General features: G+C 61.2%; 2 protein-coding genes across 5 annotated transcripts in view; both read left to right on the forward strand.

The window, feature by feature from the left end:
- KHSRP (KH-type splicing regulatory protein) overlaps positions 1-3,994 on the forward strand; it is a 28,340-nt gene extending 24,346 nt beyond the window's left edge. The window contains exons 17-20 of the mRNA XM_090128614.1: positions 31-228; positions 1,411-1,488; positions 1,576-1,736; positions 3,896-3,994. Of these exons, the coding sequence (XP_089984740.1) occupies positions 31-228; positions 1,411-1,488; positions 1,576-1,736; positions 3,896-3,904 (446 nt within the window). The 3' untranslated portion in view covers positions 3,905-3,994. The remainder of the gene's footprint in view (positions 1-30; positions 229-1,410; positions 1,489-1,575; positions 1,737-3,895) is intronic.
- A 3,131-nt stretch (positions 3,995-7,125) lies between these two features.
- GTF2F1 (general transcription factor IIF subunit 1) lies at positions 7,126-25,006 on the forward strand. Of its 4 annotated transcripts, none has more exons than XM_090128621.1 (14): positions 7,126-7,205; positions 8,784-8,831; positions 8,986-9,032; positions 10,475-10,547; positions 12,434-12,627; positions 14,598-14,768; positions 16,197-16,375; positions 17,500-17,656; positions 18,891-18,952; positions 20,160-20,279; positions 21,274-21,347; positions 21,426-21,564; positions 23,012-23,141; positions 24,773-25,006. In XM_090128621.1, exons 2-14 carry the CDS (start codon positions 8,805-8,807, stop codon positions 24,975-24,977), a joined length of 1,578 nt encoding a protein of 525 aa, XP_089984747.1. In that variant the 5' UTR covers positions 7,126-7,205; positions 8,784-8,804; the 3' UTR covers positions 24,978-25,006. The 4 variants fall into 4 exon arrangements, with proteins under 4 accessions (XP_089984747.1, XP_089984748.1, XP_089984745.1 ...); XM_090128622.1 differs by having other exon boundaries at positions 7,136-7,232; positions 18,894-18,952; XM_090128619.1 differs by having other exon boundaries at positions 7,137-7,232.
- Positions 25,007-25,273: the final 267 nt, after the last annotated feature.

Below are 25,273 nucleotides of genomic sequence, written 5' to 3' on the forward strand. Positions count from 1 at the left end.
CCCCCCCCATTTTTCTTCCCCCCCCCCCAGGCAAAGCAGCAGCAGCCGCCGACCCCAACGCAGCGTGGGCCGCCTATTACTCGCACTACTACCAGCAGCCCCCCGGCCCCGTGCCAGGGCAGCCCCCCGCCCCCACGGCCCCCCCCGTGCAGGGGGAGCCCCCCCAGCCCCCCCCCACGGGTCAGTCCGACTACACCAAGGCGTGGGAGGAGTACTATAAAAAAATAGGTGAGTAAAAAACCCCCCCCCACCCCCAAAAAATGGGGAGAGCCGCCCCCAAATACACCTCTGGGGGCGATGAGATGGAAGGGTGGATGCTGAGCCCCCCCCCCAAAAATGGGGAGAGCCCCCCCCTCAAATACTCCTCTGGGGGCGATGAGATGGAAGGATGGGTGCTGAGGCCCCCCCCAAGAAAATAGGGGGAGCCCCCCCCAAAAAAATGGGAGGACCCCCCCCTCAAATACTCCCCTGGGAGCAGTGAGATTGAAGGATGGGTGCTGAGCCCCCCCAAAAAAATAGGGGGAGCCCCCCCCCAAAAAGCAAATCCAATCCCCTTAAAAATACCCTGGGAGGGGGGGGGTAAATAACCACAGTTCTCCTGGGGGGGGTAAATGGGGGGGGGGGGGGTAAATAATCACAGTCCTCCTTGGGGGGGGGGGGGTAAATAACCGTGGTCCTCCTGGGGGGGGTAAATTGGGGGGTGGGGGGTAAATAATCACAGTCCTCCTTGGGGGGGGGGGGGGGGTAAATAACCACAGTCCTCCTTGGGGGGGGGGGGGGGTAAATAACCACAGTCCTCCTGGGGGGGGGGTTAAACAGCCACAGTCCTCCTGGGGGGGGGGTAAATAACCACAGTCCTCCTGGGGGGGGTAAATAACCACAGTCCTCCTGGGGGGGGTAAATAACCACAGTCCTCCTTGGAGGGGGGGGGGGTAAATAACCTCAGTCCTCCTTGGGGGGGGGGGAGGGTAAATAATCACAGTCCTCCTGGGGGGGGGGATAAATAACCACAGTCCTCCTGGGGGGGGGGGGGTGGGTAAATAACCCCAGTCCTCCGGGGGGGGGGGGGGGGGGTAAATAACCACGGTCCTCCTTGAGGGGGGGGGTAAATAACCTCAGTCCTCCTGGGGGGGGGGGGGGGGGGGGTAAATAACCTCAGTCCTCCTTGGGGGGGGGGGAGGGTAAATAACCACAGTCCTCCTGGGGGGGGTAAATAACCACAGTCCTACTGGGGGGGGGGGGGGGTTAAATAGCCACAGTCCTCCTGGGGGGAGCTCTGTGCTGCTATGCAACTCCAACCCCCCCCCCACCCTCAGCAAAGCCCCCCCCCCCCCCCAAAAAAAAACAATTCCAAGGTGGGGGGGGGCTCCTGACACCCTGTGCCCCCCCCCCCCCCCTCCCCAAATTCAGGCCAGCAGCCCCAGCAGCCCGGAGCCCCCCCCCAGCAGGACTACACGAAAGCCTGGGAGGAATATTACAAGAAACAAGGTGAGCTGTGATCAATCTGGGGGGGGGGGGCATTTCTTCGTGCCCCCCCCCCAACTGCTAAACCCCCCCCCCCCCCACGATTTACAGCCGCCCAGGTGGCGACGGGGGGTGGTCCTGGTGCCCCCCCCGGCCCCCAACCCGACTACAGCGCGGCGTGGGCTGAGTATTACCGGCAGCAGGCGGCCTATTATGGACAGACCCCGGGGGCTGCGGGGCCCGCGCCCCCCCCCACGCAGCAGGGACAGCAGGTGAGACCCCCCCCCACCTAAAAAAAAATCCTATAGACTCCCCCCCCCCAACAACAGTGATAAAAAAAAGAAATCCTATAGGTAAGCGTTCTGCTCCCGCCTGCTCCCCCCCCCCCCCCGGAAATGTTAGCGGCGTGTGGAGGCTTTTGGGGGGAGTGGGGGGGTCAGGAATGGGATTTGGGGTCAGGAGTGGGATTTGGGGTTGGAAGGGGGGGATTTGGGGTCAGGAATGGGAGACTTAGGGTCAGAAATGGGATTTGGGGTCAGGAGTGGGATTTGGGGTCAGAAATGGGAGATTTGGAGTCAGAAACGGGATTTAGGGTCAGGAATGGGGTTTGGGGTTGGAAGGGGGGGATTTGGGGTCAGGAATGGGATTTGGGGTCAGGAATGGGATTTGGGGTCAGGAATGAGGGGGGGGTTGGTCAGGAATGGGATTTGGGGTCAAGAATGGGGTTTGGGGTTGGAAGGGGGGGATTTGGGGTCAGGAATGGGGGATTTGGGGTTGGAAGGGGGGGATTTGGGGTCAGGAATGGGGGATTTGGGGTCAGGAATGAGGGGGGGTTGGGTCAGGAATGGGATTTGGGGTTGGAACAGGGGGGGGTTGGGGTCAGGAATGGGAGATTTGGGGTCAGAAGGGGGGGGATTTGGGGTCAGGAATGGGATTTGGGGTTGGAAGGGGGGGATTTGGGGTCAGGAATGGGATTTGGGGTTGGAAGGGGGGGATTTGGGGTCAGGAATGGGATTTGGGGTTGGAAGGGGGGGATTTGGGGTCAGGAATGGGATTTGGGGTCAGGAAGGGGGGGATTTGGGGTCAGGAATGATGGGGGGGTTGGGTCAGGAATGGGATTTGGGGTTGGAAGGGGGGAGGTTGGGGTCAGGAATGGGATTTGGGGTTGGAAGGGGGGGTTTGGGGTTGGAGGGGGGGGGTCAGGAATGGGATTTGGGGTTGGAAGGGGGGGGTTGGGGTCAGGAATGGGATTTGGGGTCAGGAATGAGGGGGGGTTTGGTCAGGAATGGGATTTGGGGTTGGAACAGGGGGGATTTGGGGTCAGGAATGGGATTTGGGGTTGGAAGGGGGGGGTTGGGGTCAGAAATGGGATTTGGGGTCAGGAATGGGATTTGGGGTTGGAAGGGGTGGGGGTTGGGGTCAGGAATGGGGGATTTCGGGTCGGAAGGGGGGGGATTTGGGGTCAGGAATGGGATTTGGGGTCAGGAATGGGGGATTTGGGGTCAGGAATGAGGGGGGGTTGGGTCAGGAATGGGATTTGGGGTTGGAAGGGGGGGGTTGGGGTCAGGAATGGGATTTGGGGTCAGGAATGAGGGGGGGTTTGGTCAGGAATGGGATTTGGGGTTGGAACGGGGGGGATTTGGGGTCAGGAATGGGATTTGGGGTCAGGAATGGGATTTGGGGTTGGAAGGGGGGATTTGGGATCAGGAATGGGGGGGGATTTGGGGTCAGAAGAGGGAGGGATTTGGGGTCGGGCATGGGGGGGGTTTAAGGTCAGGAATGGGATTTGGGATCAGGAATGGGGGGGGATTTGGGGTCAGGAATGGGATTTGGGGTTGGAAGGGGGGGGATTTGGGGTCAGGAATGGGATTTGGGATCAGGAATGGGGGGGGATTTGGGGTCAGGAATGGGATTTGGGGTTGGAAGCGGGGGCATTTGGGGTCAGGAATGGGATTTGGGGTCGGGAATGGGATTTGGGGTCAGGAGTGGGGGATTTGGGGTTGGAAGTGGGGGGGTTTGGGGTCAGGAATGGGGGATTTGGGATCAGGAATGGGGAGATTTGGGGTCAGGAATGGGGGTGGGATTTGGGGTCAGAAGAGGGGGGGATTTGGGGTCAGAAGAGGGGGTGATTTGGGGTCAGGAATGGGGGGGGTTTGGGGTCAGGAATGGGGGATTTTAGGGTAGAAATGGGGGATTTGGGGTCAGAAGGGGGGATTTACACCTCTTGGGGTGCAGCCCCCCCCCCGTACACCGTACTCCATAGGGACCCAATGAAGTGAGGTGGAGGGGGGGGGGGGGGGTTGCTCCCAACGCCCCCCCCCCCCAACCCCCCCCCCCCGCGTCGCAATCCCCCTCACCCCAGGTTTGGAGGAGGGGGGGGGGTCAGGGGTCCCATTGCCCCCCCCCCCACCCACCTCTCCTCTCCCTGCAGGCTCAGTGAACCGAATGTGAACCCCCCCATCTGTGCCCCCCCCCCAGTTTTGTTTTTTGGCGAAGCGGCCGCGGCCGGGACCAGCAGCGCCCCCCCCACCCCCCCCCCACCCTTTAACCCCCCCCTTTTTAGGGGTCTCAACCCCCCCACCCCTAAAAAAACAAAACAACCCCCCCCCCCTCATAACCCTCCCCCCGGCCGCCGCCCCCCCCCCGGAAAACCACCAAACCCCCCCCCCCAAAAAAAATCGCCCCCCCAAATCCATGGGATCGTCGCGTAGGTAGAAGCCCAACATTCCTCGGGGCGACCCCCCCCCCTTTTAAACCCCGGGATGAACCCCCCCCCCACCCCAAACCCCATCACAGGGGGATCCCCCCCCCACCCTCTGCCCCCCCCCCCCCCCCAAAATTTGTGCCCCCCCCCCCCCCCCCGTTCCGGAGGAAACAGCGACAGAAGCGCCGCCGACCGACGATGACAAAAAATTGTACGCTCAGTTTTTACTTTTTACCGCTTGTTTTTAACTTCACAAATAAATGAGAACAAAACCGAAACGACCCCCCCCCCACACACACACCCCACACCCCCCCCAAATTATGATAATTAATAGTCGTAATGAGGAGGGGGGGGGAGCTGGGGGGGGGAGGGGGGATGTAATAATGATGATAATGGGGAGGGGGGGATGGGAGGAGGGGGGGTTGGGGGATAGGAATGGGGGTTTGGGGTGGAAATGGGGGATTTGGGGGCAGGAATGGGATTTTTTTGATAGAATTGGGGGATTTGGGATCAGGAATGGGGGATTTGGGGGCAGGAATGGGATTTTTTTGATAGAATTGGCGGATTTGGGGTCAGAAATGGGAGTTTTTGGATAGAAATGGGGGATTTGGGGTCAGGAATGGGGGATTTGGGGTCAGGAATGGGGGATTTGGGGTCAGGAATGGGACTTTTTTGATAGAATTGGGGGATTTGGGGGCAGGAATGGGGGATTTTAGGGCAGAAATGGGATTTTTTTGATAGAATTGGGGGATTTGGGGACAGGAATGGGGGATTTGGGGTCAGGAATGGGGAATTTTAGGGCAGAAATGGGGGATTTGGGGGCAGGAATGGGGGATTTGGGGTCAGGAATGGGACTTTTTTGATAGAATTGAGGGATTTGGGGGCAGAAATGGGGGATTTGGGGGCAGGAATGGGATTTTTTTGATAGAATTGGGGGATTTGGGATCAGGAATGGGGGATTTGGGGGCAGGAATGGGATTTTTTTGATAGAATTGGGGGATTTGGGGGCAGAAATGGGGGATTTGGGGGCAGGAATGGGGGATTTGGGGGCAGGAATGGGATTTTTTTGATAGAAATGGGGGATTTGGGGGCAGAAATGGGGGATTTGGGGGCAGGAATGGGGGATTTGGGGTCAGGAATGGGATTTTTTTGATAGAATTGGGGGATTTGGGGGCAGGAATGGGGGATTTGGGGGCAGGAATGGGATTTTTTTGATAGAATTGGGGGATTTGGGGGCAGAAATGGGGGATTTGGGGGCAGGAATGGGATTGTCTGGATAGAAATGGGGGATTTGGGGTCAGGAATGGGATTTTTTGATAGAATTGGGGGATTTGGGGGCAGGAATGGGGGATTTGGGGTCAGAAATGGGATTTTTTTGATAGAATTGGGGGATTTGGGGTCAGAAATGGGGGATTTGGGGTCAGAAATGGGGGATTTTAGGGCAGAAATGGGGGATTTGGGGTCAGAAATGGGGGATTTGGGGTCAGAAATGGGGGATTTTAGGGCAGAAATGGGGGATTTGGGGGCAGAAATAGGGGACTTGGGGACAGGAATGGGGGATTTGGGGTCAGGAATGGGATTTTTTTGATAGAATTGGGGGATTTGGGGGCAGGAATGGGGGATTTGGGGGCAGGAATGGGATTTTTTTGATAGAATTGGGGGATTTGGGGGCAGAAATGGGGGATTTGGGGGCAGGAATGGGATTGTCTGGATAGAAATGGGGGATTTGGGGTCAGGAATGGGATTTTTTGATAGAATTGGGGGATTTGGGGGCAGGAATGGGGGATTTGGGGTCAGAAATGGGATTTTTTTGATAGAATTGGGGGATTTGGGGTCAGAAATGGGGGATTTGGGGGCAGAAATGGGGGATTTTAGGGCAGAAATGGGGGATTTGGGGGCAGAAATAGGGGACTTGGGGACAGGAATGGGGGATTTGGGGGCAAAAATGGGATTTATTTGGATAGAAATGGGGGATTTGGGGACAGGAATGGGATTTTTTTGGATAGAAATGGGGGATTTGGGGTCAGGAATGGGATTTTGGGGTGGAAATGGGGATTTGGGGACAGGAATGGGGGATTTTAGGGCAGAAATGGGGGATTTTAGGGCAGAAATGGGGGGTTTTAGGGCAGAAATGGGGGATTTGGGGTCAGGAATGGGATTTTTGGATAGTAATGGAAGATTTTAGGATAGAAATGGGGATTTAGGGACAGAAATGGGGGGTTTGGGGTCAGAAATGGGGATTTGGGAACAGGAATGGGATTTTTGGATAGAAAGGGGGGATTTAGGATAGAAATGGGGATTTAGGGACAGAAATGGGGGATTTCAGGGCAGAAATGGGGAATTTGGGGTCAGAAATGGGGATTTGGGGGAAGAAAATGGGGGATTTGGGGACAGGAATGGAGAATTTGGGGTTAGAAATGGGGACTTTGGGGTCAGAAATGGGATTTTAGGATAGAAATGGGGATTTGGGGACAGAAATGGGGGATTTGGGGACAGAAGTGGGATTTTAGGATAGAAATGGGGGGGTTGGGCTCAGAATTGGGGGATTTCGAGATGGAAATGGGGGATTTGAGGTCAGCACTGGGGATTTGGGGTCGGAATTATGGGGTCTGTGTGCAGCCCGGGGTTTGGGGTTGGATGGCGGGGCTGGGGACGCGACTGCGGATGGACTTGAGGCGTTTCGGTGCTTCGGGTTTCCTCGAGGTTGAATCCCGGATTTGGGGCGAGGCGGCGGCTTTGTTGTTTGGGGCAAATCGGGGCGGTTTGGGGCCCAAAAGGCCGCGTTTGGGGCGGGAGGCGCTGACTGGGCCCGGCCGCCGCCGTTGCCATGGCGACCCGTGCGAGAAGGCGGGCCGAGAGCAGCTTCCGGTGGGCGGCACTTCCTGTGGCCGGCACTTCCGTCGAACAGCACTTCCGGTGGATAACGCTTCCGGCGAATGGCTCTTCCGGTGGGTGACACTTCCGCCGAACAGCACTTCCGGTGGATAACGCTTCCGGCGGACGGCACTTCCGGTCCTGCGCAGTACGGTAGCAACGGGTACGCAGAGCGGCGGCGGCGGCGACGGTAGCGCATGCGCGGTGCGGCCTCGGGGGGCTCCATGGGGGCTCTATGGGGGCTCCGGGGGGGCGGTGGGATCCTACGGAGGGGCCCGGGGGCTCTATGAGGAGCCTGGGGGGGGTGTGGGGCCCTATGAGGCGGTGTGGGGCCTGGGGGGGGGCTATAGGGCCCTATTGGGGGGCGGTGGGTGGCCTGCGAGGCCCTATAGGGGATCTGGGGGGTCTTATGGGATACTTGTGGGGCCCTATAAGGGGTCGGGGGGGGTTATGGGGCCCTATGGAGGATCTGTGGGGTCTTATGGGATTCCTGGGGGGCCCTATAGGGGGGCTGTGGGGTCCTATGGGGGGCTATAGGGCCCTATAGGGGATCTGGGGGGTCTTATGGGATACTTGTGGGGCCCTATAAGGGGTCTAGGGGGTTCTGGGGCCCTATAGGGAAGCCTGGGGGGGTTATGGGGCCCTATAGGGGGATCTGGGGGGGCTATGGGGGATCTGGGGGGTCTTATGGGATTCCTGGGGGGCCCTATAGAGGGCCTGGGGCGTTACAGGGCCCTATAGGGGGTCTGTGGCGTCTTATGGGATACTTGTGTAACCCTATAAGGGGTCTGGGGGGTTCTGGGGCCCTATGGGGGATCTGGGGGGGGGGGTTCTGGGGCCCTTTGGGGGGTCTGTGAGGTCCTATGGGACACCTGTGGGGCCCTATAGGGGGGCTGAACAGTCTTACGGGATTCCTGTGGGGCCCTATAAGGAGTCTGGGAGGCTATGGGGCCCCATAGGGGGCCTGGGGGGGTTCTGGGGCCCTATAGGGGATCTGGGGGGTCTTATGGGACACCCATGGGGCCCTATAGGGGCTGAGGGGAAGGGTTCTGAGGCCCTATAGGCGGGTCTGGGGGGGTTCTGAGGCCCTATAGGGGGTCTGGGGGGGTTCTGAGGCCCTATAGGGGGCCTGAACAGTCTTATGGGATTCCTGTGGGGCCCTATAATGAGTCTGGGAGGCTATGGGGCCCTATAGGCAGCCTGGGGGGTTCTGGGGCCCTATAGGGGGTCTGGGGGGTTCTGGGGCCCTATAGGGGGTCTGGGGGGGTTTTCTGGGATCTGTGGGGTCCTATGGGAGACCCATAGGGCCCTATAGGAGACCTGGGGGGTGCAGTGGGGCCCTATTAGGAATCTGTGATGGTTCTACAGGGGTTTGTGGGGTCCAGGGGGAGCTGTGGGACCCTATAGGGTTCTGTGGGGTCTGGGGGGGTTGCAGGACCCTACAGGGCTCTGTGGGGGCTGTGGGACCCTATAGGGTTCTGTGGGGTCCTATAGGAGGTGCTGAGGGACCTTTGGGTGCTCTGGGGGGGGTTGGGGGGGTCTCTGGGGTCTCTTGGGGGGGCTGGAGGTACATCAGGAGTCCTCTGGGGGTCCTGAGGGTCTTTGGGGGGGGGGGGAGGGGGCTATGGGTGCTACAGCGCAATGTGGGGGGGGGGGGGGGGGGGGGTTTGGGGTGGGGGGTGAACATGGGGGCTGCGGGGGGGGGTCTGGGGTCCCACAACCCCCCTCTGCCCCCCTCCAGGACCCCTCTGAGACCCCCCCCATGTCTGCTCCAGGGATGGCTTCGCTGGTGAGTGACCCCCCCAAATCCCCCCCCCCGCCCCCCCCTGCACCCCACATCCCCGATGGCGCCTTCAGGACCCCCCCCCCCCTCCTCCTCCCCTCCCCCCCCTGGGCTGGGGGGGTCTCGGGGGTCCCCAAATCCCCCCCGCTGCTCCCCATAGGGCTCCAGCAGTCAGGTGGTGACCGAATACGTGGTGCGCGTCCCCAAGTGAGTCTGGGGGCTGCGGGGGGGGGACGGGGGGGGGGTCTATGGGGTCATGGGAGGGGGCTTTGGGGCCTTAGGGAGGGGGTTGCGAGGGGGGCTGTGGGGCTGGGGGGGGGGATCTGTAGGGTTGGGGGGTTATAGGGGGGCTGTGGGGGGGGGTCTGTGGGATGTGGGGGGTTATAGTGGGGCTGTGGGGGGGTCTGTGGGGTTGGGGGGGATCTGTGGGGTTGGGGGGTTATAGGGGAGCTGGGGGGCTATGGGGGGTCTGTGGGGTGGGGGGGGGATCTGTGGGGTTGGGGGGTTATAGGGGGGCTGTGGGGGGGGTCTGTGGGGTTGGGGGGGATCTGTGGGGTTGGGGGGTTATAGGGGAGCTGGGGGGCTATGGGGGGCCTGTGGGGTGGGGGGGGATCTGGGGGGTTGGGGGGTTATAGGGGGGTTGTGGGGGGGTCTGTGGGGCTATGGGGGGGATCTGTGGGGTTGGGGGGTTATAGGGGGGGCTGGGGGGCTATGGGGGGTCTGTGGGGTGGGGGGGGATCTGTGGGGTTGGGGGGCTATAGGGAGGCTGTGGGGGGGGTCTGTGGGGCTGTGGGGGGATCTGTGGGGTTGGGGGGTTATAGGGGAGCTGGGGGGCTATGGGGGGTCTGTGGGGTGGGGGGGGATCTGGGGGGTTGGGGGGTTATAGGGGGGTCTGTGGGGGGGTCTGTGGGGCTATGGGGGGGTCTGTGGGGTTGGGGGGTTATAGGGGGGTTGTGGGGGGGTCTGTGGGGCTATGGGGGGGTCTGTGGGGTTGGGGGGTTATAGGGGGGGCTGGGGGGGGGCTGGGGGGCTATGGGGGGTCTGTGGGGTGGGGGGGGGATCTGTGGGGTTGGGGGGTTATAGGGGGGTTGTGGGGGGGGTCTGTGGGGCTATGGGGGGGCTGTGTGGCTGCGTGGCTATGGGGGGGGCTGTGGGGAGGGTCTGTGGGGCTGGGGGGGTCTGTGGGGTTGGGGGGGGTATAGGAGGGTCGTGGGGGGGCTGTGTGGCTAAAGGGGGGTCTGTGGGGCTGGGGGGGTCTATGGGGGGGCTATGGGGGGGTCTGTGGGGCTGTGATGCTATAGGGAGGTTTGTGGGGGGGTCTGTGGGGCTGTGATGCTATAGGGAGGTTTGTGGGGGGGTCTGTGGGGTTATAGGGGGGCTGTGGGGGGGGTCTCTGGTTATGGGGGACTGGGGGGGTGGGAGGGGGCTGTGAGGGGGTCAGTGGGGTTGTTGGGGTATAGGGGGGTCGTGGGGGGGCTGTGGGGCTGTGTGGCTATAGGGGGGGCTATGTGGGGGCTGTGTGGCTATAGGGGGGGCTATGGGGGGGCTGTGTGGCTATAGGGGGGGCTGTGGGGGGGCTGTGTGGCTATAGGGGGGGCTGTGGGGGGGCTGTTAATTGCTAATTAAAATAATTGTTGTCCCCCCCCCAGGAGCAGCACCAAGCGGTACAACATCATGGCCTTCAACGCCGCCGACCGGGTCAACTTCGCCTCCTGGCACCAGGTGGGGGCGCGGGGTCACGGGGTCACAAGGTCACAGGGTCGCAAGGTCACGGGGTCATCCGGGATGGAGGTGGTGATGGGGGGGATTTGGGGGCTGTGGGTTTGGGTGCTATGGGGCACCAGGGCTGTGGGTCCATGGGGTTCTATGGGGCTCTATGGGGCAATAGGGCTGTGGGTCTATGGGGCCATAGGGTTGTAGGGCCATAGGGCTGTGGGTCTGTGGGGCTCTATAGGGCCATAGGGCTGTGGGGTTGTGGGGCTGTGGGTTCATGGGGTTCTATGGGGCAATAGGGCTGTGGTTCTATGGGGTTATAGGGTCATAGGGTTGTAGGGCCATAGGGCTGTGGGTCTGTGGGGCTCTATGGGGCCATAGGGCTGTGGGTCTATGGGGTTATAGGGTCATAGGGTTGGAGGGCCATAGGGCTGTGGGTCTGTGGGGCTGTGGGTTCATGGGGCTCTATGGGGCTATAGGGCCGTGGGTCTCTATAGGGCCATGGGTCTCTATGGGGCTGCGGCTCTCTATGGGGCCGTGGGTCTCTATGGGGCCGTGAGTCTCTGTGGGGCCGTGGGTCGCTATGGGGCCGTGGGTCGCTATGGGGCCAAGAATCTCTATGGGGCCGCGGGTCTCTGTAGGGCCGTGGGTTGTTATGGGGCCGTGGTTCTCTATGGGGCTGTGGGTCCATGGGTCGCTATGGGGCCGTGTGTGGCTGTGGGTCCGTGCGTCTGTCCGGTCTGTGCGTCTGTCTGGTCCGTGCGTCTGTCCGGTCTGTGCGTCTGTCCGGTCCGTGTGTCTGTGGGTCTATGTGTCTGTGGGTCTGTGTGTCTGTCCAGCCCATGTGTCTGTCCGGTCTGTGTGTCCGTGGGTCCGTGCGTCTGTCCGGTCCGTGTGTCTGTCCGGTCCTTACGGTCCGTGTGTCTGTGGGTCCGTGCGTCTGTCCGGTCTGTGCGTCTGTGGGTCCGTGTGTCTGTCCGGTCTGTGCGTCTGTCCGGTCTGTGCGTCTGTGGGTCCGTGTGTCTGTCTGGTCCGTGTGTCTGTCTGGTCCGTGCGTCTGCCTGGTCTGTGCGTCTGTCCGGTCTGTGCGTCTGTGGGTCCGTGTGTCTGTCTGGTCCGTGCGTCTGTCCGGTCCGTGTGTCTGTGGGTCCGTGCGTCTGTCCAGTCCGTGCGTCTGTGGGTCCGTGTGTCTGTCCGGTCCGTGCGTCTGTCCGGTCCGTGCGTCTGTCCGGTCCGTGTGTCTGTGGGTCTGTGTGTCCGTCTGTGGGTCCGTGCGTCTGTCCAGTCCGTGCGTCTGTCCGGTCTGTGTGTCTGTGGGTCTGTGTGTCTGTGGGTCTGTGTGTCCGTCTGTGCGTCTGTCCAGTCCGTGCGTCTGTCCGGTCCGTGCGTCTGTCCGGTCCGTGCGTCTGTCCAGTCAGTGTGTCTGTCCGGTCCTTACGGCCCGTGTGTCTGTGGTCCGTGCGTCTGTCCGGTCCGTGCGTCTGTGGGTCCGTGCGTCTGTCTGGTCCATGTGTCTGTGGGTCTGTGTGTCTGTCTAGCCCATGTGTCTGTCTGGTCTGTGTGTCCGTGGGTCCGTGCATCTGTGGGTCCGTGTGTCTGTCCGGTCCGTGCGTCTGTGGGTCCGTGCGTCTGTGGGTCCGTGCATCTGTCCGGTCCGTGCATCTGTCCGGTCCGTGTGTCTGTCCGGTCCGTGCGTCTGTCCGGTCCGTGCGTCTGTGGGTCCGTGCGTCTGTCCAGTCCGTGCATCTGTGGGTCCGTGCGTCTGTCCAGTCCGTGTGTCTGTGTGTCCGTGTGTCTGTCCGGTCCGTGCGTCCGTCCGGTCCGTGTGTCCGTCCGGTCCGTGCGTCTGTCCAGTCCGTGCGTCCGTCCGGTCCTGACGTCCCGCGTTCCCGCAGGCCCGCATGGAGCGCGACCTGAGCAACAGGAAGATCTACCAGGAGGAGGAGCTGCCCGAGAGCGGCGCCGGCAGCGAGTTCCACCGGCGGCTGCGCGACGAGGCGCGGCGCAAGAAGTTCGGCATCGTGCTGCGCCACTTCCGCCCCGACGAGCAGCCCTGGATGCTGCGCGTCAACGGGAAGACCGGCAGGAAGTAGGGGGCGTCGGTGGGAAAAACGGCAGGAAGTAGGGGGGGTCGGCGGGAAAAACGGCAGGAAGTAGGGGGGGTCGGTGGGAAAAACGGCAGGAAGTGGGGGGGGTCGGCGGGAAGACCGGCAGGAAGTGGGGGGGGAAGGGGGGAAGTGGGATTGGGAGTCAACAGGAAAACCGGCAGGAAGTGAGGGGAGTCAGCGGGAAAACCGGCAGGAAGTAGGGGGCGTCGGCGGGAAAAACGGCAGGAAGTGGGGGGGGTCGGCGGGAAGACCGGCAGGAAGTGGGGGGGGAAGGGGGGAAGTGGGATTGGGAGTCAACAGGAAAACCGGCAGGAAGTGAGGGGAGTCAGCGGGAAAACCGGCAGGAAGTAGGGGGGGTTGGCGGGAAAACCGGCAGGAAGTGGGGGGGGTCACGGGAAAACCGGCAGGAAGTAGGGGGAATCAGCGGGAAAACTGGCAGGAAGTAGGGGGGGGTCAGTGGGAAAACTGGCAGGAAGTAGGGAGGGTCAGCGGGAAAACCAGCAGGAAGTAGGGGGGGTCGGCGGGAAAACCAGCAGAAAGTGGGGGGGGTCGGCGGGAAAAACGGCAGGAAGTAGGGGGGGTCGGCGGGAAAACCGGCAGGAAGTAGGGGGGGTCGGCGGGAAGACCGGCAGGAAGTAGGGGGGTCGGCGGGAAAACCGGCAGGAAGTAGGGGGGGTCGGCGGGAAAACCGGCAGGAAGTAGGGGGGGTCGGCGGGAAAACTGGCAGGAAGTAGGGGGGGGTCGGCGGGAAGACCGGCAGAAAGTGGGGGGGTCGGGCGGGAAGACCGGCAGGAAGTAGGGGGGTCGGCGGGAAAACCGGCAGGAAGTAGGGAGGGTCAGCGGGAAAACCAGCAGGAAGTAGGGGGGGTCGGCGGGAAAACCAGCAGAAAGTGGGGGGGGTCGGCGGGAAAAACGGCAGGAAGTAGGGGGGGTCGGCGGGAAAACCGGCAGGAAGTAGGGGGGGTCGGCGGGAAAACTGGCAGGAAGTAGGGGGGGGTCGGCGGGAAGACCGGCAGAAAGTGGGGGGGTCGGGCGGGAAGACCGGCAGGAAGTAGGGGGGGTCGGCGGGAAAAACGGCAGGAAGTAGGGGGGGAAGGGGGGAAGTGGGATTGGGATTGGGGGTCGGCGGGAAAACCGGCAGGAAGTAGGGGGGGATTGAGGGGGGTGATGGGATTGGGGGCTGTTGGGATTGGGATTGGAGTGGGTTTGGGGTGGGGTGGGATGGGATGGATTTGGGATGGATTTGGGATGGGATGGATTTGGGACAGATTGGTTTTGTGTTGGGATGGGATGGGATGGATTTGGGATGGGATGGGTTTGGGATTGGATGGATTTGGGATGGGGTGGCTTTGGATTGGGATGGGGTGGATTTGGGATGGATGGGATGGATTTGGGATGGATTTGGGATGGGGTGGATATGGGATGGATAGGATGGATTTGGGATGGTTGGGATGGATTTGGGATGGGATGGACTTGGGATGGATTTGGGATGGGGTGGATTTGGGATGGATTTGGGATGGGGTGGCTTTGGGATGGGGTGGCTTTGGGGTGGGGTGGATTTGGGATGGGGTGGATTTGGGGTGGATTTGGGATGGATTTGAGATGGGGTGGCTTTGGGATGGGGTGGATTTGGGATGGATTTGGGATGGGGTGGATATGGGGTGGATAGGATGGATTTGGGATGGGATGGATTTGGGATGGGATGGATTTGGGATGGATTTGGGATGGGGTGGCTTTGGGGTGGGGTGGATTTGGGATGGGGTGGATTTGGGGTGGATTTGGGATGGATTTGAGATGGGGTGGATTTGGGATGGGGTGGCTTTGGGGTGGCTTTGGCACAGGATGGCTTTGGGGCGGCCTTGTGCTGGGCTCCCAGCAGCCGAGCTGTGGGGTCGGGGCGGGAGGATGGGAGCCCACGGCGACCCCAAATCCCCCCCCTTTCCCCCCCCAGGTACAAAGGGGTGAAGAAGGGCGGCGTGACGGAAAACGCCTCGTTCTACGTCTTCTGCCAGAGCCACGACGGCGCCTTCGAGGCCTTTCCTGTGCAGCACTGGTACAACTTCACCCCCGTCGCCAAGCACCGAACCCTGACCGCGGAGGAGGCGGAGGAGGAGTGGGAGAGGTGGGGGGAAGGGGGGGGGGGTTGGGGTGGGGGTGGGGGGGGGTGGGTGGGGTGAAAGGGGGGGTGGGGGGAGGGGGGGGAGGAGGAGTGGGAGAGGTGGGGGGAAAGGGGGGGTGGGGGGAGGGGGGGGGAGGAGGAGTGGGAGAGGTGGGGGGAAAGGGGGGGAGGGGGGGGTGGGGGGGAAAAGGGGAGTGGGGGGGAAAGGGGGGGTGCGGGGGGGTGGGGGGGAGGAGGAGTGGGAGAGGTGGGGGGAAGGGGGGGGTGGGGGGTGGGGGCGGTGGGAGGGGTTGGGGGGAAAGGGGGGGGTGGGGGTGGGGTGGGGGGGGTGGGAGGGATCTGGGGGGCAGGATGGGGGGGGAGGGAATGGGGGTGGGGGGCTTGGGGGGAAAGGGGAGTGGAGGGGAAAGGGGGGGTGGGGGGAAAGAGGGGGGGGTGGGGAGCAGGGTGGGGGTGGGGGTGGGGGGGTTTGGGGCAGTGGGGGGAAAAGGAGGGGGAGGGGGGTGGGAGGGGGAGGGGGGCAAGGGGGGTGGGGGTGGGGGGGCTGGGGGGAAAGGGGGGGTGGGGGGGGTGGGGGGGTTGGGGCAGTGGGGGGGACAGTGTGGGAGGCAGGATGGGGGGGGATTTTGGGGGGATGTGGGGCGGGAGGGATGGGGGGCTGTGGGGGGGGATGTGGGGCAGATGGGGGGGATGTGGGGCAGGATGGGGGGCAGGATGGGGGAGATGTGGGGCAGGATGGGGGGGATGTGGGGCAGATGGAGGGGATGTGGGGCAGAATGGGGGGCAGGAGAGGGGCAGGATGGGGGAGATGTGGGGCTGTGGGGCAGGATGGGGAGGATGGGGGGCAGGATGGGGGGCTGTGGGGCAGGATGGGGGACAGGAGGGGCTGTGGGGCAGGTTGGGGGGCAGGATGGGGGAATGTGGGGCAGATGGGGGGGCTTTGGGGCAGGATGGAGGGATGTGGGGCAGGATGGGGGGCAGGTTGGGGGGCAGGATGGGGGGGATGTGGGGCAGGATGGAGGGATGTGGGGCAGATGGGGGAATGTGGGGCAGGATGTGGGGCTGTGGGGCAGGATGAGCGGGATGTGGGGCAGGATGGAGGGGCTGGGGGGCAGATGGAGGGGATGTGGGGCAGAATGGGGGACAGGATGGGGGGCAGGATGGGGGAGATGTGGGGCAGGATGGGGGGGATGTGTGGCAGATGTGGGGCTGTGGGGCAGGATGGAGGGATATGGGGCAGATGTGGGGGCTGTGGGGCAGGATGGGGGATGGGAGGGGCTGTGGGGCAGGAGGTGGGGCTGTGGGGCAGATGTGGGGATGTGGGGCAGATGTAGGGCTGTGGGGCAGGATGGGGCGGCTGTGGGGCAGATGGAGGGGCTGTGGGGCAGATGTGGGGCTGTGTGCTGAGCGCTGACCCGCTGCGCCCCACAGGAGGAACAAAGTGCTGAACCACTTCAGCATCATGCAGCAGCGGCGGCTGCGGGACCACGGCGACGAGGAGGAGGAGGAGAAGGAGAAGAAGGCCCGCAAGGGCGGCGAGCTGCGCATCCACGACCTGGAGGACGACCTGGAGCTCAGCTCCGACGGCAGCGACGGCAGCGACCCCGACGGTCAGCCCCACAGCTGCCCCATAGCGCTGCCCCATAGCGCTGCCCCATAGCGCTGCACCATAGCAATGCTCCATAGCTGCCCCCATATAGTTGCCCCATAGCTGCCCCATAACATGGCCCTATAGCTGCCCCCATATAGCTGCCCCATAGCTGCCCCATAACATGGCCCTATAGCTGCCCCCATATAGCTGCCCCATAGCTGCCCCATAACATGGCCCTATAGCTGCCCCATAGCACTGCCCCACAGCTGCCCCATAGCGCTGCCCCATAGTGCTGCCCCATAGCGCTGCACCATAGCGCTGCCCCATAGCAATGCTCCATAGCTGCCCCCATATAGCTGCCCCATAGCTGCCCCATAACATGGCCCTATAGCTGCCCCCATATAGCTGCCCCATAGCTGCCCCATAACATGGCCCTATAGCTGCCCCATAGCACTGCCCCACAGCTGCCCCATAGCGCTGCCCCATAGTGCTGCCCCATAGCGCTGCACCATAGCGCTGCCCCATAGCAATGCTCCATAGCTGCCCCCATATAGCTGCCCCATAGCTGCCCCATAACATGGCCCTATAGCTGCCCCCATAGCGCTGCCCCATAGCGCTGCCCTATAGCGCTGCCCCTCAGCTGCTCTATATAGCTGCCCCATAGCATGGCCCCATAGCATGGCCCCATAGAGACCCCATGGTGGCTGTTATATGGCCCCATGGTGGTTATATGGCCCCATAGAGACCCCACAGTGCATATATGGCCCTATGGTGACCCCATGGTGGACATATGGCCCCATAGAGACCCCATGGTGGATATATGGCCCTATGGTGACCCCACAGTGGTTATATGGCCCTATGGTGTTTATATGGCCCCCTGGTGGTTATATGGCCCCATGGTGGTTATATGGCCCCATGGTGGTGGTTATATGGCCCTATGGTGGTTATATGGCCCCATGGTGGTTATATGGCCCTATGGTGTTTATATGGCCCCATGGTGGTGGTTATATGGCCCTATGGTGTTTATATGGCCCCATGGTGGTGGTTATATGGCCCTATGGTGGTGGTTATATGGCCCTATGGTGGTTATATGGCCCTGTGGTGGTGTTTATATGGCCCCATGGTGGCTGTCCGGCCCCGCAGGCGAGAAGCCGCCCCGCTCGCGCTCCAAGCCCCCCCCGGGGCAGAAGAGGAAGAGGAAGAGGAAGAAGAAGGGCTCCGACGCCGACGAGGCGTTCGAGGACAGCGACGACGGCGACTTCGAGGGCCAGGAGGTCGACTACATGTCCGACGGCTCCAGGTCGCCGGGGGGGGGACCTGGGGGGGCCGCGGGGTTCAGCCCCCCCCCCCCCATCGGCAGCCCCACAAATCCCACCCCACCCCCCCTGAACGGCAGCGGGGTCATCGCAGCCCCAGAATCCCAGCGGAATCACAGCCCAAAATCCCACCCATAATCCCACCCATAATCCCACCCATAATCCCACCCCATAATCCCACCCATAATCCCACCCATAATCCCCATCTATAATCCCACCCCATAATCCCACCCCCTTAATCCCACCTATAATCCCCCCCATAATCCCACCTATAATCCCCCCCATAATCCCACCTATAATCCCACCCATAATCCCACCCCTATAATCTCACCCCCAGAATCCCACCCCCAGAATCTCCACCTATAATCCTACCCCCGTAATCCCACCCCATAATCCCCCCGATAATCCCACCGCCATAATCCCCACCTATAATCCCACCCCCATAATCCCACCTCATAATACCACCCCTATAATCTCACCCCCAGAATCCCCCCCATAATCCCACCCCCAGAATCTCCACCTATAATCCCACCCCATAATCCCACCCCATAATCCCACCCATAATCCCACCCCCGTAATCCCCACCCATAATCCCACCCCCAGAATCCCCACCCATAATCCCACCCCATAATCCCACCCCCAGAATCTCACCCCCGGAATCCATAACCACCCCCAGAATCCCACCCCCATAATCCCCACCTATAATCCCACCCTCATAATCCCACCCCTATAATCTCACCCCCAGAATCCCCCCCATAATCCCACCCCCAGAATCCTCCCACCCCCAGAATCCCACCCCTATAATCCTGCCCCCATAATCCCACCCCTATAAACCCCCCATAATCCCACCCCTATAAACCCCCCATAAACCCACCCCTATAATCCTGCCCCCCGTAATCCCACCCCTATAATCCTGCCCCCTATAATCCCCCCCCCATAATCCTACCCCTATAATCCTGCCCCCATAATCCCACTCCATAATCCCCCCCTATAATCCCCCCCATAATCCCACCCCTATAATCCTGCCCCCCATAATCCCCCCCCATAATCCCCCCCCATAATCCCCCCCTATAATCCCCCCCCATAATCCCCCCCTATAATCCTGCCCCCATAATCCCACCCCTATAATCCCCCCCCCATAATCCCACCCCTATAATCCCCCCCCATAATCCCACCCCTATAAACCCCCCCATAATCCCCCCCCCCCCCCCATTACAGCAGCTCTCAGGAGGAGGAGGTGGGGAAGAACAAAGTGACCAAGGAAGAGGAGGGACCCAAAGGTGGGGGGGGGATTATGGGGGGGGATTATGGGGGGGGGGGTTATGGGGGGAGTTAGAGGGATTATGGGGGGGAGTTATAAGGGTGGGATTATGGGGGGGTAGTTATAAGGATGGGATTATGGGGTGGGATTATGGGGGTGGGATTATGGGGGGCAGTTATAGGGATGGGATTATGGGGGGGATTATGGGGGGAATTATGGGGGGAATTATAGGGATGGAATTATGGGGGGGGAGTTATAGGGATGGGATTATGGGGTGAGATTATGGGGGGGGATTATAGGAGTGGAATTATGGGGGTGGGATTATGGGGGGGGTTATGGGGGCAGTTATAGGGATGGGATTATGGGGGGGGGAGTTATGGGGATGGGATTATGGGGGGGATTTTGGGGGGGGAGTTATAGGGGTGGGATTATGGGGGGGGAGTTACAGGGATGGGATTATGGGGTGGGATTATGGGGGTGGGATTATGGGGGGGAGTTAAAGGGATTATGGGGCGGGATTATGGGGGGGGATTATAGGGATGGAATTATGGGGGTGGGATTATGGGGGGGGAGTTATGGGGATGGGATTATGGGGGGGATTATAGGAGTGGGATTATGGGGGGCGGGATTATGGGGGGTAGTTATAGGGATGGGATTATGGGGGGGCAGTTATGGGGATGGGATTATGGGGGGGCAGTTATGGGGATGGGATTATGGGGGGGGGATTATGGGAGGGGAGTTATGGGGATGGGATTATGGGGGGGATTATAGGAGTGGGATTATGGGGGTGGGATTATGGGGGGAGTTACAGGGATGGAATTATAGGGGGGGGAGTTATAGGGATGAGGTTATGGGGGGGGGATTAAGGGGGGGTTATGGGATGGGGAGGATTATAGGGGTGGGATTATGGGGGGCTGGGGGGGGGTCTTAAATCTCTGCTCCCCCCCCCTCCCCCAAAGAAAGGAATCGAAGTGAGAGCAGCGAGGGAGAGATTTGGGGGGGGGTCTTTAATTAGGGGGGATTTTGGGGGCTGGGGAGGTTTTGGAATTTGGGGGGGGTCTCAAATCTCTGCCCCCCTCCCCAAATAAAGGAATGGATGAAGCCAGCGAGAGCAGTGAGGAGGGGATTTGGGGGGGGGGTCTTTAATTAGGGGGGATTTTGGGGGCTGGGGGGGTTTTGGAGTTTGGGGGGGTCTCAAATCTCTGCCCCCCCCCCCCCAAATAAAGGAATCGATGAAGCCAGTGAGAGCAGCGAGGAGAGCGAGGAGGAGAAAGCAGGAGAGGAGAAGGAGGAGGAGGAGGAGGAGAAGAAAGCGCCGACCCCCCAGGAGAAGAAGAAGAAGAAAGGTTTGGGGGGGGGGGGAGGGGAGGGAGGGTATTTTTGGGGTGAAAAATGACAGAATTGGGGTCTGCAGAGCCCTTAAGGGGGGCTGGGGGCTGTTTGGGGCAGCCTGGGGGCAAATCCTGGCTCTGTGGGGCAGTTATTGGGGGTCTTGGGGCAGTTATTGGGGGCATAGGGGCAGTTATGCGGGTCTTGGGGGGGCCTGGGGGCAAATCCTGTCTCCATGGGGCAGTTATGGGGGTCTTGGGGCAGTTATGGGGGTGTTGGGGCAGTTATGGGGGGCGTGGGAGGGCGTGGGGGCAGTTATGGGGGTCTTGGGGCAGTTATTGGGGTTCTGGGGGCAGTTATTGTGGGTGTTGGGGCAGTTATGGGGGTGTTGGGGCAGTTATGGGGGCCGTGGGGGGGCGTGGGGGCAGTTTGGGGGGGCGTTGGGGCAAATCCTGGCTCCATGGGGCAGTTATTGGGGTTCTTGGAGCAGTTATTGGGGGCATAGGGGCAGTTATGGGGGTCTTCGGGGGGCCTGGGGGCAAATCCTGGCTCCATGGGGCAGTTATAGGGGTGTTGGGGCAGTTATGGGGGTCTTGGGGGGGCCTGGGGGCAGTTTGAGGGAGCCTGGGGGCAAATCCTGGCTCTGTGGGGCAGTTATTGGGGGTTTTGGAGCAGTTATTGGGGACCTGGGGGCAGTTATGGGGGCGTTGGGGCAGTTATTGGGGGCGTTGGGGCAGTTATGGGGGTCTTGGGGCAGTTATCGGGGACCTGGGGGCAGTTATTGGGCGCCTGGGGGCAGTTATGGGGGCGTTGGGGCAGTTATTGGGGTCTTGGGGCAGTTATTGGGGACCTGGGGGCCGTTATGGGGGTGTTGGGGCAGTTATGGGGGCGTTGGGGCAGTTATGGGGTTCTGGGGGCAGTTATGGGGGCGTTGGGGCAGTTATGGGGGCCGTGGGGGGGCGTGGGGGCAGTTTGGGGGGGGCTTGGAGCGATGCCCCCCCCCCATTTCAGACAGCAGCGACGAATCGCAGACGTCGGAGGAAAGCGACATCGACAGCGAGACGTCGTCTGCCCTCTTCATGGCGGTCAGTGGGGCTCCGTTTTGGGGAGGGGGTCTTCAGGGGGGGGGGGGCACAGACCTCAACCCCCCCCATCCCCCATAGAAGAAGAAAACCCCCCCGAAAAGGGAGCGGAGGGGCTCGGCTGGGAGCTCGAGGGGGGGCAGCCGACCTGGGACCCCCACGGTGGAGTCGGGCAGCACCTCCAGCACCCTGAGGGCTGCTGCGTCCAAACTGGAGCAAGGTGGGGGGGGGGGGGGGCAAATCCTGCTTCTGGGGGGCAGTTATTGGGGGTCTGGGGGCAGTTATTGGGGGTCTGGGGGGGGCCTGGGGCAGTTATTGGGGGCCCTGGGGCAGTTATTGGGGGTCCGGGGGCAGTTATTGGGGGTGTTGGGGCAGTTATTGGGGGTCTTGGGGGGGGCCTGGGGCAGTTATTGGGGGACTTGAGGGGTCCTGGGGCAAATCCTGGCTCTGTGGGGCAGTTATTGGGGGCCCTGGGGCAGTTATTGGGGGTCTTGGGGCAGTTATTGGGGGTCTGGGGGCAGTTATTGGGGGCCCTGGGGCAGTTATTGGGGGTCTTGGGGCAGTTATTGGGGGTCTTGGGGGGGCCTGGGGTAGTTATTGGGGGTCTGGGGGCAATTACTCGGGGTATTGGGGGGGCCTGGGGCAGTTATTGGGGGCCCTGGGGCAGTTATTGGGGGTCTTCGGGGGGCCTGGGGCAATTCTTGGCTCAGTGGGGCAGTTATTGGGGGTCTGGGGGCAGTTATTGGGGGACTTGAGGGGTCCTGGGGCAAATCCTGGCTCCGTGGGGCAGTTATTGGGGGTCCTGGGGCAGTTATTGGGGTTCTTGGGGCAGTTATTGGGGGTCTGGGGGCAGTTATTGGGGGCCCTGGGGCAGTTATTGGGGGTCTTGGGGCAGTTATTGGGGGCCCTGGGGCAGTTATTAAGGGTCTTTGGGGGGCCTGGGGAAGTTTGGGGGGGCCTGGGGCAAATCCTGGTTCTGTGGGGCAGTTCTTGGGGGTCTTGGGGGGTCCTGGGGCAGTTTGGGGGGAGCCTGGGGCAAATCTTGGCTCCATGGGGCAGCTATTGGGGGTCTTGGGGCAGTTTGGGGGGGTCTTGGGGCAGTTCTTGGGGGTCTCAGGGGGCCCTGGGGGCAGTTCTTGGGGGCCCTGGGGCAGTTATTGGGGGGGTGTTGGGGCAGTTTGGGGGGAGTCTGGGGCAAATCTTGGCTCCGTGGGGCAGTTATTGGGGGGTCCTGGGGCAGTTTTGGGGGGTCTTGGGGCAATTCCTGGCTCCGTGGGGCAGTTATTGGGGGACCTGGGGGAGCCTGGGGGCATTTTGGGGGGGGCTGGGGCAAATCCTGGCTCCGTGGGGCAGTTTTTGGGGGTCTGGGGGGGGCCCTGGTGCAATTCCTGGGGCAGTTTGGGGGCCCGGGGGCAGTTCTTGGGGCAATTAATGATGGGGGGGGGGGCAATTCCCAGCTCCCCGGGGGGGCAACTGGGGCAGTTGATGGTGGGGGGGGGCAGCGACTGGGGCTGCCATCACTTGGGGGGGGGGGTCACGGGGGGGGGGGCAGAACCGGAGGTGACCCCCCCCCCCCTCCCCCCAAGCGGGGCAAATTCCCACCCCCTGGGGCAACAACGCTCACTATTTGCCCCCCCCCCCCCCCATTTGCCCCCCCCCCCCTTCAGGTCGCCGCCCGCCCGGGGGAGGGGGGGGCACAGAGCCGCCCCCCGCCAAGCGCCCCAAGTCCGACCCCCCCCCAGCGTCGGGGAAATGCACCCCGCAGCCGCCGTCGGGGAAATGCACCCCCAGCAGTGGGTGAGCGACCCCCCCCCGGGACCCCCCCGGATCGAACCCCACCCCAGCGACCCCCCCCCAAAAAAAAAACTACCACCCCCCCCCCCCAGATCCGTAACGCACACAACCCCATAGAACCCCATAGAATCTCCTATAGAGACCCCACAGCGCCACCCCGTGGTCGCACGGTGTAATTGCACCCCATAACCCCCATAGAATCCCATAGATAACCCCATAGAACCCCATGTGACCCCATACGACCCCATAGAACCTCCCATAGAGACCCCACAGCGCCACCCCGTGGTCGCACGGCGTAATTGCACTCCATAACCCCCCATAGAACCCCATATATAACCCCATATATAACCCCATATATAACCCCATAGGTAACCCCATAGAATCCCATATATAACCCCATAGAACCCCACGTGACCCCATATGACCCCATACGACCCCATAGAACCTCCCGTAGAGACCCCACAGCGCCACCCCGTGGTCGCATGGCGTAATTACACCCCATAACCCCCCATAGAACCCCATATATAACCCCATATATAACCCCGTATATAACCCTATAGGTAACCCCATAGGTAACCCCATAGATAACCCCATAGAATCCCATATATAACCCCATAGAACCCCACGTGACCCCATATGACCCCATACGACCCCATAGAACCCCGTAGAATCTCCTGTAGAGACCCCACAGCGCCACCCCGTGGTCGCACGGTGTAATTGCACCCCATATGACCCCCATAGAACCCCATGTATGACCCCACATATAACCCCATAGGTAATCCCATAGAATCCCATATATAACCCTATATATAACCCCATAGGTAACCCCATAGAATCCCATATATAACCCCATAGAACCCCACGTGACCCCATATGACCCCAAACGACCCCATAGAACCTCCCGTAGAGACCCCACAGCGCCACCCCGTGGTCGCATAGTGTAATTGCACCCCATAACCCCCCATAGAATCCCATATCTAACCCCAAATCTAACCCCATGTCTTACCCCATATCTTACCCTATATCTTATCCCATATAACCCCATCTAACCCCATATCCATCCCCATATCCAACCCCATATCCAACCCCATATCCATCCCCATGTAACCCCATGTAACCCCATATCTAACCCCATATCCAACCCCATATCTAACCCCATATCCAACCCCATATCTAACCCCATATCCAACCCCATCCAACCCCATATCCAACCCCATATCCATCCCCATGTAACCCCATATCCAACCCCATATCTAACCCCATATCCATCCCCATCTAACCCCATATCTAACCCCATATCCAACCCCATATCTAACCCCATATCCATCCCCATCTAACCCCATATCTAACCCCATCTAACCCCATATCTAACCCCATATCTAACCCCATATCCATCCCCATCTAACCCCATATCTAACCCCATATCTAACCCCATATCCATCCTCATCTAACCCCATCTAACCCCATATAACCCCCCATAGATACCCAGCAGCGCCACCCAGTGGTCACACTCTGTAATTACACCCCCTACCCCCCCCAACCGAACCCCATATCTGACCCCCTATACAACCCCATATCTGACCCCCTATACGACCCCATAAATGACCCCACATCCCATAATTTCCCCCCCCTAGGGAGGTGCAGCTGACGGAGGACGCGGTGCGGCGCTACCTGGCCCGGAAGCCGATGACCACCAAGGATCTGCTGAAGAAATTCCCGGCGCGGCGCACGGCGCTGAGCTCGGAGCAGACGGTCAACGCTTTGGCACAGATCCTAAAGCGGCTCAACCCCGAGAGGAAGGTGATAGGGGACAAGATGCACTTCTTCCTCAAGGAGTAAACTGGGGGGGGGCCTGGAAATGGGGGGGGGGAACAAATGGGGTCTGAAGATTGGGAATCTCCAATGGAAAGTCGATGGAAACCCTATGGAAAACCTATGGAAACCGTATGGGACCCAATGGGACTCAACCCCAAGAGGAAGGTGATAGGGGACAAGATGCTCTTCTTCCTCAAGGAGTAATTTGGGGGTGGGGGGGGGGTGGAAATGGGGGGGGAACAAATGGGGTCCGAAGATTGGGAATGTCCAATGGAAAGTCGATGGAAACCCTATGGAACCCAATGGGACTCAATGGGAAC

This window comes from Phasianus colchicus, chromosome 34 (assembly GCF_987193195.1).
Source record: "Phasianus colchicus chromosome 34, bPhaCol1.hap1.1, whole genome shotgun sequence".
NCBI lineage: Eukaryota > Metazoa > Chordata > Aves > Galliformes > Phasianidae > Phasianus > Phasianus colchicus.

What these genes read in the sequence shown, in the direction of transcription:
- GTF2F1 (XM_090128621.1), top strand. Translation starts at nt 8,805, where the DNA reads ATGTCTGCTCCAGGGATGGCTTCGCTG. An exon ending in GCGGAGGAGGAGTGGGAGAG is followed by an intron (nt 14,769 to 16,196) that starts GTGGGGGGAAGG and finishes TGCGCCCCACAG; the next exon opens with GAGGAACAAAGTGCTGAACC. An exon ending in AAATGCACCCCCAGCAGTGG is followed by an intron (nt 23,142 to 24,772) that starts GTGAGCGACCCC and finishes TCCCCCCCCTAG; the next exon opens with GGAGGTGCAGCTGACGGAGG.